At 38.9% G+C, this 16,434-nt stretch overlaps 2 protein-coding genes across 8 annotated transcripts in view; both read left to right on the plus strand.

Moving 5' to 3' along the window:
• The window catches only part of wnk2 (WNK lysine deficient protein kinase 2), a 61,300-nt gene extending 56,125 nt beyond the window's left edge, over positions 1-5,175 (plus strand). For all 6 annotated transcript variants that reach the window (XM_088338227.1, XM_088338228.1, XM_088338230.1 and 3 more), the window contains one exon: positions 990-5,175. In XM_088338227.1, the coding sequence (XP_088194353.1) occupies positions 990-1,235 (246 nt within the window). In that variant the 3' untranslated portion in view covers positions 1,236-5,175. The remainder of the gene's footprint in view (positions 1-989) is intronic.
• Positions 5,176-7,198: 2,023 nt separating this feature from the next.
• Positions 7,199-16,434, plus strand: part of LOC148364134 (inter-alpha-trypsin inhibitor heavy chain H3-like) — a 35,334-nt gene continuing 26,098 nt past the window's right edge. For both annotated transcript variants that reach the window (XM_088338234.1, XM_088338235.1), the window contains exons 1-6: positions 7,199-7,339; positions 11,654-11,814; positions 12,210-12,314; positions 12,934-13,096; positions 13,427-13,537; positions 15,122-15,250. In XM_088338234.1, coding sequence (XP_088194360.1) covers positions 7,271-7,339; positions 11,654-11,814; positions 12,210-12,314; positions 12,934-13,096; positions 13,427-13,537; positions 15,122-15,250 — 738 coding nt within the window. In that variant the 5' untranslated portion in view covers positions 7,199-7,270. The remainder of the gene's footprint in view (positions 7,340-11,653; positions 11,815-12,209; positions 12,315-12,933; positions 13,097-13,426; positions 13,538-15,121; positions 15,251-16,434) is intronic.

A 16,434-nucleotide genomic window follows, 5' to 3' on the forward strand; every position in this document is an offset into this window, starting at 1 on the left:
ATTTAATAAAGACTTTGAAAAGAAAATAAGGTGTCAGGATAAATAAGCAAAAATATTTACCACATAGGGCTTAGAGACAAGCCTAAATAATAATAATAATAATGCAATGAAAATAAAAGGCGAAATACCTTTTATCAGCAATAACAATTCCCAAATAAGTCACAAGATATTTATTTTCAGTTTTGCACGTTTGTTTGGGGTCTTAATGTTGATACCTATTAAACTAATTGATATCATAGGAATATGACAAGAGAAGTCAGTCGGAATAACAGCTGGAGATGAGAGGTTCTTTGTAGAATGTTTAATTTACAGAATATTCTGGGCATAAATAAGCTACAGGCAATTGTTGTAGGTATTCACAAAGGTGAAGGATGAGGTGGTTTACCATCATTCTTACCCAAAAAGGGCAATTCAGAAACTAATTTAAATTGATTCCAAATTGGGAAATAAATCATTAAAGGTGTCTGACGGTTGAAGCACTGCGCATTCTTAAGGACATTTTACTCAAATCGCTCAACTTTTGCCTGAGGAAATCAATTGTATTTTGTTAACAGAGACGAAAGCTGGGCTTTAATTGATTTGATCTTCAGTGCTAGCATTTTTGCTGATATATATTCTCATGAGCTTAAATCGATGTTTCCTGTCTCTCTTTGTGTAGTCCACTCAAAAATGTTAGATGATAGACCTAACATTGGCACTTAAGGCCATTTTTGTCTATACAATAAAACATGACTGATATTACATAATTACGACTAAATCAATGAAAAAGTATAAATGAAGAAATTAAACAATCATCACAAAATCCTAACAGTGATATATTTCATTTTTTAAACGTTTCTTTTGTTGAAGAAGATGCACGGTTGGCATATGCAGCATATCTTATCTGTCATGCATCTGGTTAGGAAACATCTGGGCCTCATCAAAAAATGATGATTTCCTCAATGATTGAACTCATCATCCCTCACCTAATCCATTATCCAACCCTCTAGGTATCTTCAAGGATGACCCCTGCTATCGAAATCAGCCACCTAACCCAGTCTTGGTCAGACAGCGCTACCAAGGCGATGCTCAACGTCTCCTCAGCCTTGCAAGTCACGTCTTCTACTCTCTCGCTTAGTCCATCAGCAGCTAAGGTGCCCCCTCCCTTGCCTTCTGGAATCTTAGCCTTTCCTGACAGTCATCCAAGCCACGGAACTTCCCATCAACTGCCAGATCCCAAAGCAAGAACACTTTAATCCGAGTAGCAGCGTGCGTCTCCTATGAGAGGCTGTTTGAGAAGTGAATCAAGCTTGCTCTCACATTATACTCTCACACATGCTCAAGAATACGGGCACAGTCATACCCATCCACAAACATTTTTATACCCTTTCATACACACTACTATACCATCACAGATATCATTTTACTCTGATATACACACACTCTCTTACACAGAACCTATGCCTCACTAGCCATATGTAACCTTTCATGAGTACAAATGGCTCAGAGATAAAATTATACGTATGCAAATCTCATCTGAGGATTCCATTTCCGATATACATAGAGGCGAGTGTATTGTGCACACAGCTGACGTAGCCCTATTAATTTCGGTGGTTCGGTCCAGTATATAAAGAGCATACTCCCCACTACAATTTACAGTCAAGGTGTCATACCAACAGACCCCGTTTTGGCTGTAAGTCTCTAATGAATACTTTATATGAAGGCTCATTAAACAATTTAGGTTAACTGTTGAGACACCTAAAGATATAAACCCACAGAAAAACTGTAAACAGCAAGATACGCCAGGCAAATACGCAGAGCAATTTGCGTGAGCGGTAGGGTTGGGTGGAGCTGTGCACACAGCACAAATCTTTCTGCTCAGCGCCGTCTGCACTGAAAGTAGATATTTCAGTATCCTCATTTGCAGTATTGTGTGACATTTTTACAAAATAACTCTGGTTGCACCTTGTTTTAAAATCATTATTGGTCAAAATTACCCTCAATGATCTTAAGTAACTGCTGGAGGCAGACAAGTTTAAAGTGGTGTATTTGTTGATTAGGGACACAAGCTCTGGCATTTTTCTTATTACATAAATTTGATCAAATCATCCAACGTCACAGTCAAATAAGATTCACTGTAAAATTTGAATTTTTTTCCTCGAGAGCAGGTTTGGCGGTTTTGCTGAATTTTTTATTTATTTGGCTCTCTTAAAATAAAAAATAAAAATATTTTGTTATTATGGTTCTTTCTGTCAATAGGTTTCCCGACCCTAGAGAGAGTATAGTAGTGTGAGTCAGAGAGCATACTAGTGTGTGTGTGAGAGAGACAGTATTATAGTGTGTGTATGAGAGTATAGTAGTATGTGTAGAGAATATCGGAGTTTGTATCCCAGTTACGTAATAACGTTACTTGTATTCTGTTACTCCCTAACCCTTGAGAGAGTATATTAGTGTGAGTGAGAGAGCATAGTAGTGTGAGGGAGAGAGAGTATAGTAGTGAATGTTAGAGACAGTATAATAGTGTGTGTATGAGAGTGTAGTAGTATGTGTAGAGAGTATAGGAGTGTGTATCCCAGTTACGTCACAACATTATGTATTCTGTGACTCCGCAACCCTGGAAAGAGTATAGTAGTATCTGTAAGAGAGTATAGCAGTATGGCTGAGAGAGTATACAAGTGTTTATGTGAGTATAGTTGTGTCAATGACAGAGTATAGTAGTGTTTGTCTGTGGGAATGACTATGTCTGTATGAGAGTATAGTTGTGCATGTGTAAGAGTATGGTTTCCTTCTCAAACGGCCTCTAATATCTTCCAAGTCTTTCACCAAAAAGCAATGTCATTGTAGTTGTCATCCAGGACACTGTATATAATGTATCTAAGCAGCATGTATGATACCGTCTCATTTTCATATCTTTCCATACTATCATTGAGCGCAATGATTTTGAAGTCTGTCTAAAAATGTAGAGTCGCATCATTTCTGTTATTTAAATTGTACTATTTAGCAATTGTTACATTCAGTTGTAACATAGGAACTCTTGATAGTCTGTAAATAGGTCGCGTGTTTGTACAGAGAGCAGCCCATGATGTTTAGATAAGGTTGTTGCTGCAGCTATTATGCACAGCCCTTCAGCAACCGCCACTGTGAAGCCTTCCGGACTGGGGGTGCCCAAAACTCTTCCCATTTACCCCCTCCTCATCCATTTATGAACTAGTCCCAGCACAAGCGCTTAAAATTGCAACAAGAAATAAGAAGGAAGGTAACAATCACCTGTGAGCGTGCCTTGTACTGTTTCCGAAGATGCGCATTTATGGTCAGGGTTTGTACATGTGCTTGAAATCTTTGAAAAAGCCTGAATTTTAATGCTGTGTTTTCAAGGATTGGAAAGTGCTTGAATTTGTGTGCAGTGTTTGTAAATGCTTGAAATTGTTCCCATGTTTCTCAACATGTCTGCCTAAAATCGAGACAGACACTGCTCTCTGGTGGCTTTGCTTTGCCGTTGCATTTCTTCTCCTTTCGTGATTAACGGCAGCTGGTTTTAGTTTGTATGGCATTGTCCTATGAAGTGTCATCGCCCCCTAGGGGTTGCACCCAAAAGAACAGGTGCATCCCCCCTTAATCAGAGCACAATGAAATGTGTATTAGTGCAAAGGTTTCGTATAAAATATGGACATTTTGGGAAGAACTTTCTGCAACTGAAAATTATGAGCTAAATATTACCGTAAATTTTATGTGGAGAGATTTGTCTCAAAAAACATATTTGCGATTTACTCAAGGTCTTAAAATCGTATGTCTTGTTAAATGCACATGCAAGTTTAAAAATCGCACATGTATGTCGCAGATCCACGACCCCAAAACAGGCCAGGAACCATCAACAGTGGAGAAAGGTGTCCAGAGTTGCGTCATTGGTGCCCCATTAACCCATGCTCTTACGGGATCCGTGAACCTCAAAATCTGCGATATATTTTTGACTCTGCAAAATAAATTCTTTTGTCTGTAAAAATTAAAAAATGGACTTAGAAATTCCTTAAAAAACATGCTTGAATTTGGCCATGTAAAAGGTAGGCGAACCCGAGAGATTGTTATTATTGGTGCACCTTTAAAGGGACAGTGTGTATTATCTCACCACTGGATGTCACTGTATGGTGTAGTGCAACTAAAAAACAAAGGCTACCACGAAGGCTACTACGGATCAAAATGAGGAGAGAAAAAGTCGAAATCAGATTCTATCATATGATTTCATTTTAAACATGTTCAAAAGAACTTGTTCCTTCAATTAGTAATTGTGTGATTTTATGTGAAAGAATAAACAAAATCAATGCCTAAATCTGTTAGGATTTTTCCCCTTTCTCTTATCATTTTCTCCTCTTCATTTATTTTTCTTTCCTTTATCCATCTTTCTGTTTTTTTTTATTTTTATCATTTTGTATCTATTTTTTTCAATGTCTATTTTTCGTGTTTTCTTTGACTTTTGTTCATTTTTATTTATTGCTTTCGTTTCTTCTTTGTCTTTTCTTTTTTATACCTTCCTTGGCAAAAGGCTGGACAAAAAATGAGATGCAGTTTGGTCATTTTGAGTCACTTCTTTTTCAGTTGGTATTCTTCCTTGTGCCTTTTAGCGCTCCTTTTCGGTTGCATGACACAATTCACTGACATCTAGTGGTCCCTTATTACACAGCGTTCCTTTAAATTGACCTATGGCAAAGATGTCCGCTGATTGGTTGTCGGCACAGGAGACATAACTGGAACCACGGCGCCCTCTTCTGTTTCCATCTGAAAGTGCAACAATTTAACATGATTTCAATACAGCAGTCGGTCGCTAAATTGAGGGGCTATCGAAACTGGGAGCAGAAATTGAGAATAACACTTTCTTCAGCTAGTGACTATTTTAGCCCATTTAAAGCAAACCTTCAAAATGTTGTGTTCATTTTCCCTAACACCGCTTCATCTGACTGGCTTTGCACCAACTATAGAAAATATTTGAGTATTTGACCAATGCTTTTTGCAAGGCTTCATCATTTGAAAACAGATCTTTCCCCTATAATCTATATTTTTTTCTTCACTTTCTTCATAAAACAGTTCGGGCTACAAACTGTTCACGCTTGCATTGTATGAAGGCTTCGGCCCGTTTCGCCTCCATTCTGGTGATCAACTCACTGAACACAAAGAAATGAAATAAAAATGGGACTGTACAAACTATTGGAACTATTTGTCATCTTTTAACTCTATTAAGTGCTTCCATTCGTTCATTTTGAATCGTTTTTTCCAGGAAACACAAAACAAATGCAGACTCATCACAAATAAAGAGGTGAATTTACTTGCAAACTTTGAGTCAAGTCAAGTCATTTTTATTTGTATAGCCGTTTATCACAAAGAGTCTCAACAGGTTCACAGGTTATTAAACATAATCAGTTTAGGTTATTCATATTCATATAGAAGTGAGTTTTAAGCTTAGAATTGAACATTTCCACTGAGGTTGTAGATGGGATCTCAGGGGGAAGAGCATTCCACAACACCGGTGCCCGGATGGAGAACGCTCTCGAACCTGCGGAACACTTCTTGGCTCATAGGGGGAAATCAGATCTGAAAAGATGTGAGGAGAAAGTCCATGTTTGATTTTGTATACTAATAAGAGAACCTTAAAATCACATCTTAGGCTAAAAGGGAGCCAATGCAGGTTAGCCAAAATTGGGGTCATGTGATCGGACTTTTTTGTCCTAGTTAAAAGCCTCGCTGCGGCATTTTGTACCAGCTGAAGACTCTTGAGTCTGGTCATCGGAAGACCGGAGAGTAGTGCATAACAGTAATCGAGACGGGAGGTAACAAACGCGTGAATTATAATCTCCGCATCCGACTGAGACAGTATAGGACGAATTTTAGCAATGTTACGAAGATGGAAGAAAGCGGTTCTAGTAATTTTCTTCACATGTGTTTGAAAGGACAGATCGGGGTCAAATGTGACACCTAAATTTTTAAGTGAGTCACTCTGTGTGATGTGGCATTTGTCAATGTTCACAGCAGTTTTAGAGAACAAGTCGCGGCATTTAGATGGACCAATAACTAACATTTCGGTCTTTTCAGAGTTAAGACGCAAGAAATTGAGTGACATCCACTCTTTTATCTCAGTAAGGGAGGCCTCCAAATTTGCACAGTTTAGTGTGGCAGATTCCTCCATCGGGAGATATAGTCGAGTGTCATCTGCGTAGCAATGGACAATAGAGATCTTTTCTAGCACTGTTATTGATTTTTCCAGATTTGCCAATCAAATCATGAATAAGTCTTTTTTTGTTCATATTTCACTTTATTTCTGACTGTGCATCACCAGACACGAGCATTACTGCACGACACTGAGCTGAGGATAAATAAGTTACTAACACTGCCCACCTAAATCTAATACAAATAGTTGCTGTTTTCTGTGTAGAGGCCATAGATGTGTGCAGTGTTAACAAAGCATCATTTCTGGTAACATGCAGTTGACCGAAAGGAGATTCCCGGTAGTCGCGGTTATACAATAGGTCTGTGATATCCAACTCATAGGCTATATTATGAAATAAATGCAAAGTTTTGTTATGATTGTCTGTTTCAGATAAGTGTTCAGTTCACTGTATATCATTTTAGCAGTTTAGCAAATTTGTTTAACTGTTTATGACAACCCATAGTATGTTTTCTTACTCAATCCCTGATGGTTATTTAAATTAGTGTGTATTACTCTGTACTCTGATTGGGTTAAGAGTGAATTCACATTGATGACTACAATTATCATTTGACCGTAGAGTAGTTTTGTTTAAAATGAAAAACGTTTATTCAGAACTTCGATTGGGTAAAGGAAAAGAAGAGAAGGAAAGAGTGAGAGAGAGCAGAGAGAAGCAAAAATGAGAAAGACAGAAAAAAAGCGAGAAAAAGAAAGATAAACAGAAAATTAAGACTATACCCTTTCAAGATTAAGAAAATGAAGAGAAAAAAAATAGAGAAAAATAAGTCTTTGAGACTCAGCGATTAAGGGCTATACAATTAAACATGACTTGACTTGACTTCTTACAATATCAAATATAAGGAAGCTTTAATATATCTTTATATTTTTTGAGACTTGCATCCTCATAGACAAATTTCTAGTAGAATTTAGGCCAATGTAAGTGTTTGGTGAAAGATTGATGTTTAAACTGGACGAGGGAAGAAAAAGGAGTTTGCCCCTTGGCTTGGCGGTAAATACACATCCAATACACATGCCCTGTTGCTCTGTTTGAGTATAAAAAACAACTTTAGATGTATTGACTTTACTCTTGTTGGCTTCACCATGGAGAGAACTCTCCTACGAGTCAGCATTTTTGCGCTACTTTTGGCTTTTGGGACTACGCAACTTAAGGTATATTGATTTTGATGTTTACCAGATTTTTCAAATCTATTTTTTTGTTGCCATTCCTGCAAAATAACGTATTTCTTTGACTGCGTTATGTTGAATATTGTTAGGACAGGGGCCTGAAAGTCAAATGGCCTACAAGTTGAGGGCTGACTGACTGAAAGTAAAAAACAAATATCACATATAGTCTATTAAACCAAACTGGACTTATTGAAAACCTAACATATGTGTTCCAATAAGATCAGATAAATAAAGTCAAGTTAAGTTTCTGTACAGCCATTAATCTCAAGAAGTCTTAAAGGACTGCACAGACTATTACAGACTACAGACTATTCTTACACCATTCTCTGATGATAGACTTCGGGAGACCGGAGAGTAGTCGCACATGTCTATCTTTAAAGGTTAGGTGAGTCATTAAAAAGTTTAAAGTTAAATATTTTCTCTATGAAATATGTGTTAACAATTCCCAACTGAGTTAATAGAACCTTTATGCTTCATTTTCCACTGTGCCTATCTGCTTTTATCTTGTATAAACACCGTAGCCATATCCCCCCAGTGGAAGGTGGCTAGAGCCAAGAGCGCATTCACATTTTTTGACTCTTTCCGAGAGATTGATACAGAGGAGGGGATTCCCAGCCCCTTCATTCAATCCAACCATTGGGAGTCATTGGGCGACCAAACTCCCCAATTCCAACCCCTAATGCAGAGCGCCAAGCAGGGAGGCAATGGGTATTAATGTTATAAGTGTTCGGTAAGACCTGGCCGACTCTCGAACCAGTAACCTCTCAGTCTTGGGGCGGGAGCCCTACCCCCAAGGCCACTGAGCTTTTATCTTATTTGCGGCAAAGTAGTTCGAGGCAGAACACCTTAGGTAGGAGCAATATTTTTTATGGCTCTGTCAGACATCTTTAATTTTCAACAGGGACAAAAGACTCAAAAATATTAACACTTAAAATAAAAGAATATGGTATTATTTAGGTCAGGCCTATATTTTCTGTTCTAGCCAAAGTGAGCTTTATTTACTTCAAATGAAAATACAAATAACAGCAACCATCTATCATTCAATCAATTCATTTTTTTTTTATTTATTGGATTGAGATACAATTAAATTAAGTGAAAACATCATTTTCATCTATCATCTAAAGCAACACTTCTTCAAAGACGGTGGGGAAAATATACACGAATCCTGCTGTATGACACAATAAAGCTGGGGTGTCGAACTTATTTTAACGGAGGGCCACATCAACTTAAACGGCCTGATGTATCTTAAACGTAACCAAAAGTAATGAAATGATATGTAAAAAAAAAGTAACTTCTCCTTAATGTAACATAACTGAATTGATTACCTATTCTAGTTAAAAAACATTACAGTTAAAGAAAATTAGTATTTAAACACTTTGCTATTTTGCTATTTCACCCACTAGAAGTCATGGAGGTCGGGAATTGTCATCGTAGGTGCATGTCCACTGTGAGAGAGATAAACTAAAAAGAATAATCCAGAAATCACAATGCATGATTTTTAAACGATTTATTTATGTGATACAGCTGAAATAAAGTATTTGAACACCTGAGAAAATTAATGTTAAAGTTTGGTACAGTAGCCTTTTTTTTGCTATTAGAGAGGTCAAATGTTTCCTGTAGTATTTTACCAGGTTTGCACACACTGCAGGATGGAGCTTGGCCCATTCCGCCACACAGATCTTCTCTAGATTGGTAAAGTTTCTGGGCTGTCGCTGAGAAACACGGAGTTTGAGCTCCGTCCAAAGATTTTTGATTGGGTTCAGGTCTGGAGACTGGTAGGGCCATGCTAGAACCTCGATATGCTTCTTACGGAGCCACTCGTTGGTTTTACTGGCTCTGCGCTTCGGGTCGTTGTTGTGTTGGAAGACCCAGCCACGACCCATTTTCAATGCTCTGACTGAAGGAAGAGGTTGTTCCCCAAAATCTCACAATACACGGTCCCAGTCATCCTCTCTTTAATACAGTGCACTTTTCCTGTCCCATATGAAAAAAAACCCCCCCCAAAGTATGATGTTACCACCCCGTGCTTCACAGTAGGGAGGGTATTCTTCGGATTGTACTCTTCATTCTTCTTCCTCCAAACACACTAAGTGGAATTATGACCAAAAAGTGTTATTTTGGTCTCATCTGACCACAAAACCTTCTTCCATGACTCCTCTGTATCGTCCAAATGTTCATATGCAGACTTAAAACGGGCCTTGAAATGTGCTGGTTTCATGCCATGCATGATTTCAAACCTTGACGTCTTCATGTATAACCTACAGTGCCCTTAGAAACGGTGGGCCCAGCTCTTTTCAGGTAATTGACCAACTCCTGTCTCTTAGGATCGGGCTGATTCCTCACCTTTCTTAGAATCATTGAGACCCCACGTGGTGATATCTTGCATGGGACTCCATTTCGATTGAGATTGACAGTCATGTTTAGCAGGATGCTCAAATACTTTTCTTCACTGAATAATGGTATATAATACGCTAAATATTACAAAATCGTCTTGCATATCTTTGGTATAATTCCTCAGTGTTACTCATTGGCATATATATGCAAACACAGCCGCTGTTCGCTGAGCTATCACTTTATGGGTATTGTTGTCGACAGGCATTGTGGAAAATGTATTGTATTTTTTGGACTACCCCTAATAGGCCAGAAATTTGAAAATGCGTCTTGTTATCTGGTGCACCTTATATACTGAATTAAATTGGAAATGCATAGTTAAAACCAAACAATATTCCATTCGGGTAACTATCCTGCCTTTGAAAAGCATTGTCATGGTTTTTGAGGGTGGTAACATGTTAATGTACAACTATGGTAGTTACATTTCAACCAATGATGAATGGTGTTCTTATACTAACCAAAATGCAACAATTGTATTTTTTTTGCCTTTTTCCATTTTTCAGGGCACTGTCAATTGTTTGAGAGCTTTTCATCCAATAGTTTGTATTTTCCAATTGTGTATGTTTATTAAAATTGATATAAATAATATTTCGTTCACAATTATCCATGCCATTGTGAGGTTATTGTTCTGCCTTTGAGAATCATACAGTGTGGTCTTGGAGCAACTGCCTTTATAAAGCGCTTTACCTGTCACTGAGGACCTCCTAAGCGCTTTACAATACACTTCACACTTTACTTTAATCAAGGTGTTCTTTGGCCCCTGAGATGATCTTGATTCTTTATTGTACACCGAGTTTTTGTCTGGTACAGTAGATTCTTACATATTTTATTGTATTTCATGACAATTATGTTTTTCGAAAATATTTCTGTTGGAGTGATTGATGGGAATTGCTATTACAGTATTTTGTTCTTTGGATTAAATCTGGACCACTTTTTCTAAAATACAAGCTACTGATGGTGACTGAACAATACCGGGTTCTTTTATTTAATGTTAATCTTATGAGTTTTTATATACTATGGAAATGTCTTCTGTGCCTGTTGAAATTTCAAACAGACGCATAAGAAATATGACTTTATTTGACCATGTTGGACTATATTTGATGAATTTTCAGTAGGTTCAAAGACCAGTACACAGGGTAGATAGACCCAATCGCATCACGTTTTCTCAAAAGCAGGAAGCAAGTCGCTCTCGCAATCGGATTGTGATCCGATTACGGAAGTGGATCTTCCGTAGCCGGCGATGGCGGTGTCAGGGATGGAAAAACAGGTGGATAGCCGGGACAGGAGAGCAAACGTAGTCGGGAGCAAAAACGGGTCGCAAGCCGGGACGGAGAGCAGAAGTGGTTGGGAACAAAAGTGGGTCGTAAGCCGGGACGGGAGAGCAGACGTGTTCGGGGTAAAAAAAAACAGGTCGTAGGAGATCAGGAACGGACAGGTGGAAAAAACGGGAGCAAAAACGGGACAGGCGGGAGTCAGGGTCGACAAGGCTTGCCTTGTATCAACAGAGGTTTGCAGACGGACTGACAACCGGAGAGTGACAGGGTTTGAATAGGGACAGGGAGCCAATCAGACAGTGAGTGGGCGCAGGTGATTCCGATCGGTAATCATGACACAATGAGGTTGACCAGACTAAATGAGTCTTTTTTTTTTTCAACATTCGATGAGCTTGGAGTAAATTTTTCTATTTGACTTTAACACCTCTCTTCTACAAACGCTATCTACTATAGTTTCTCCTAAAACAAACAGTGTACCGATTTACAGTTTTTGATTTGGGTGAAAAATAAAAAATGAGAGTGTTGTCCTTTCGACCAATGACATTTATTTGTTTTGTTCTTCCTACGACAGTTTGATCTTTGCTCTCCTGGCTGTTTGACTGATGAGGCCCCTTTTTTCTAAATATTTGTTCAGGACGACTGGGAAATCTACAGCTTTCACATCAACTCCACAGTCGCCAGCCGTTACGCCACAACCGTCATCACAAGCCGTGTTGTCAATCGCAAAGACGAGTCACAAGAAATTGAGTTCCACGTCCGGATTCCCAAAAATGCATTCATCAGCAAATTCAGAATGTGGGTACAACTATTCCTTAATCATCCCTCTTATTACCTTAGGGATGCCAGTGCCCCGGTTTGACAACCGTAACTCCGTGACCGTACAATCGGAAAAATTTAATTCAATCAAAGTAGTTCCCCAAAACACCCACAAGGTGGCAACAAATTCCCACAAATGTATCTTACTGGCATTCATGTGTGGCAACGGACCAATCACAGGCAAGAAATGACACGGATGGGGTATAATAAGTAATACATTTTGTAAAATACCTAATCACTAACAATTCAGGATAAATCCAACCACCCCCCCAAAAAATTGAAAGTTTGGAATCATCAAATGCATTCGTATTCCAATATGAATCAATATAACATGTATTAAGAAATTACCTCAATCTTTTCTTGACTATCTCTAGGTTCATGGATGGCCAGGTGTATGATGGTGTCGTGAAGGCTAAAGAAGCAGCTCAGCAGCAATACAGTGATGCTGTATCTCGTGGGGAAAGCGCTGGCATTGTCAGGTATCAAGCAGGAATTATCCATCTATAGACCAGACACGTGTGGTGGGGTTCAGGTCCGGTGAGGCACAGATTTACAGATAAATAAATTTGAGTGGTTAGCGCATCTGCGGTACAGTTCTGATGACATGGGTTTAAAACCAGCTACCAGCCTTCCTGTGCTGAGTTTGCATGTTCTCCCCGTGCTTGTGTAGGTTTCTTCCGGGCACTCCAGTTTCCTCCTACATTCCAAAAACATGGGTTAATTGGCCGATCCAAATTGTCCCTAGGTGTTAATGAGCGGGTGAGTTGTCTGTCTCTGTGTGCCCTGCGACTGGCTGGCAACCAGTTCAGGGTATCCCTGCCTGTTTCCCGAAGAAAGCTGGGATATACTGTATGTAAATCTTGATTTTATATTTCCTTGATGACAAGTGAAGCAGTTTCACCTACCTCCCCTGACTGTACGTCACTGCAAAGAACTGCCTTGGTGAACGGTTTTTACATTTGATAGGCCAACAAGAATATGGGGTAAAAATCTTTAACAAGTAAAACATAAAAACTAATACAAAAGTGCTTAACTCAACATCCCCCCTCCAAAATAAACACACATCTCCATTAATTTTAGTTCATCTGCCTTCTTCAGCTCAGTCGGGAGAACTCTGGAAGAGTTTAAGACTTCTGTGACGGTGGCGGCTCTCAAAAAGGTGACCTTCGAATTGACGTACGAGGAACTGCTCAAACGCACGCTGGGCAAGTACGAGCTGCAGATCCATGCTCGCCCAATGCAACCTGTCAAAGACTTTAAGGTGTGTGCATGTCTCCGGGTGAATGCATGAATGAATGAATGGCCTGGATTGTCATTATGCAAGTATAGCAGAATGGATGGGCTTCTGTTTTTAACGCAAGTAAAACAATTTAAGAAGGTAAGAATGAGTAAAAGGATAAAATTGTTATAAATCAATACATTAATGATAAATACTTGAAATATGTGCAGTTTAACAATGGCAGTTGTACTGAATATTATGCTCATGGACTCTAGATGGGAGATCAGGGTGGTAATGAACTCTTCGGTTCCTCGCTCTGTTGGTTTTTGCTCTAATGCCCTATTGGTCTGGCTTTCTCCTTTCACGTTTCAGGTGGATGTGCACATTGAAGAAAATGCAGGAATCAGCTTCATCGATGTGAAAGGAGGACTTAGCACTGGCGCTCTTGCTAATGCTATCACCAAAACCACTGCAGAGAAACAGGTCAAATTTGAGGCAAAACCAATTATTCTGCATATAATTTCATTTGGTATATTTCTTCTCATCTTAAACCACACATTACGTTTTCAGTAACAAGATCTAAATTTCTGAAATAAACCGTGATAAGATACTGTTATAGCCCAGAACTCACATTAAGATGCTCAAAAGGTCAAAACAACTCTAGATTTCTGACTCGATCCATAAAGAAGCAGTGTGTATTGGGGCGGCAGTAGCTCAGGAGGTAAAGCGCTTGACTTGGGATCAAGAGGTCGCCTGTTTGATTCCTGGCTGTTGTATGTTAAAGTGTCCTTGGGCAAGACACTGAATTCCTTATACCCCCAATGAGCAGGTAGTAGCCTTGCATGGCTGATGCTGCTATTGAATAGTTTGTGTGTATAAAAAGACTTTGGGAGGTCTTCAGTGACTTGAAAAGCGCTATACAAATGCAGACCGTTTTTTATTATTTGACCTCTAGATGTCGCTGTATTGTTTAGGGCAACTAAAAATGAGTGCTAAAAAGCACAAGAAGAATAAAAACTAGAGAGAGTCAATGTGACCAAATCACAGCAGAGTTTTTTTTGAGTACCCGTAGCAGCGAGATGGCCGACAACTGTGTCAGATCCCTCTTGGTGATGCACACTTTGTGTAAACTGGGTACAGTTTTTTTCAAACTATGAGTATTTAAAAATATGTTCATATAAGTTAATTTATTTTTGCTTATTTTTCAAATCAATATTGTTTTTTCTTAAGTATGTTTTGTGCCACTAGGAAGCGCTAAATGACACAATGTCCCTTGAATCGCAATTACATAGTATTCTTTCAATATTCTTCAGATTACGAATGCATCACCCGTTTTATATTTGCTCAAGTTTAAATAGTTCATTCTGAAATATTTTAGATACTCTCAGTGATGTTTCAATAAACACATTTTTTTTACTTTGTCAAATATCATTGTAATTTTTATTTTATCAATACAATTTATTTATATTCACTCAGAATGCCATTTGTATGTTGTTATTATTAAACCATTGTTCTAAAATGAAGATCTGTAATTGATAAATGCTTTTACCGCAAAATTGTGAGTAGACCTTTTTTACACTAGGTGACAGTAGTGTTTTATCTTGTTGGTTGAAGCATTGTTATGGAGAGTGAAAGAAACTCAACTCAAATGTATTCACTGTCAGGCAATTTCAAATCAATCTTTAAATTTTGACGTCAATGCCAATAAAATCAAAATAAATCTTTGACTTCTCTAGACATAAATATAACTTAAATTCGCCTACAGTGGTCAATGGCACTGAAATCAAAACCAACTTGTCTTCTATATTCAACAAAGACGCTAATATCAAATTGTACAAGCAATCAATTATTATTTTTTGCATTCTTATCTTATGTGCCACGTTGAAGCATTGTTCGTTTTTTGCCAGAGAACTGCCAATCTCTCACTAGAATCACCCTGTCCTGAAATGTTCAATTCAGATAACTAAAGCAGTGTCTAAGGAGGGTCATAAAACACATTTAAAAAGTTCCCACAGTAAACGGAAAAATACATTTTTAAAGGAAATTTCCATCTGTTTATTTGTGCAGGCCTCAGTTAATTTCTACCCGACAGAAGATCAACAGAAAACATGTGACAGCTGCAATGAGCAAGGCATGGATGGAGATCTGGTTATAGTCTACGACGTCAACAGAGACAGGTCACTGGGGGACATCAAGGTAAAATAAATCTTCAATACAGTAAAGTATATCGCGTCTAATGTTGACTAGAACCCTCCACGATATGCATGCATCATCATCAAAAACCCTTCTCGCCATCACATCACCCCTGTCCTTCAGCAACTTCACTGGCTCCCAATCAGCTATAGAATCAACTGAAAAATCCTTCTCTACACCTACATGGCTATTTAAAACCTTGCCCCTCCATGCCTATCAGACCTCCTTCACACTGCCATGCCATCCCGCACCCTCAGATCATCTTTCTCCCTTCATCTTACTATACCCGCTGCCCGTCTCATCTCTCTGCGGAGCAGAGCTTTCAGCCGATCTGCCCCCCAGCTCTGGAACTCATTGCCACCTGATCGCCGGAATTCTGCGACCCTGTCCACCTTCAAATCCGGACTCAAAACTCACCTCTTCAGACTTGCCTTTTCTTGATCATCTGCCTCACGTACCGCCCCCTTTTAACTCTACTGTGTTTTTATTTGCTATTTATTACTTGCTTGTTTTACTCTTGCTTTATTGTTGCGTCCTACTATATGTATAGCGACCTTTGGTGTCCTGAAAGGCGCTTCAAAGTACAATGTATATTATTATTATTATTATTATTATTATTAAAATGCCAAAGTAGCCCCTCTCACATGGCCCATTACCGCCCCCCCCCCTCCCCCCACTCGCAGCAATAGTCCACCAGGGATAATAGATTTTGGCCGGAAACGGAAAAAAGAGCCACCAAACATGACACAAGATGGTTCTCTTGTACCCTGCTCTCATTAATAGTCAACTGGGGATAATGGATGGTGGCCAAAACAGTCTAGTTCAAGCGAGCTCTCATAGATAGATAGATAGATACTTTATTCATCCCCTAAGGGAAATTCACATTTCCAGCAGCATCCCTGAGCTGAGAACAATGCAATAATAAAGCCAAAAGAATACAATATACAAATACCCAGTGTGACGTGCAAATGCCCACTTTAGCATGTTATATAGAGTAACTAAATAGTGCTACACAGAACACATAATGCAGTAAGATTCGGTAATATCCAATGTAGGTGGTGTGGCACGCTTCAGTGGCTTGAACCCCCCAAAAAAGCCCTGCTGGCCCCTGCTCACAGCAATATTCGACCGGAGATAATGAATCACGGCCACAACTGTGCATGTGATCTTTGTTAGGCCAGAGAGAT

Source organism: Urocampus carinirostris, chromosome 6, assembly GCF_059441175.1.
Source record: "Urocampus carinirostris isolate Australia breed hairy pipefish chromosome 6, RoL_Ucar_1.0, whole genome shotgun sequence".
Lineage (NCBI taxonomy): Eukaryota > Metazoa > Chordata > Actinopteri > Syngnathiformes > Syngnathidae > Urocampus > Urocampus carinirostris.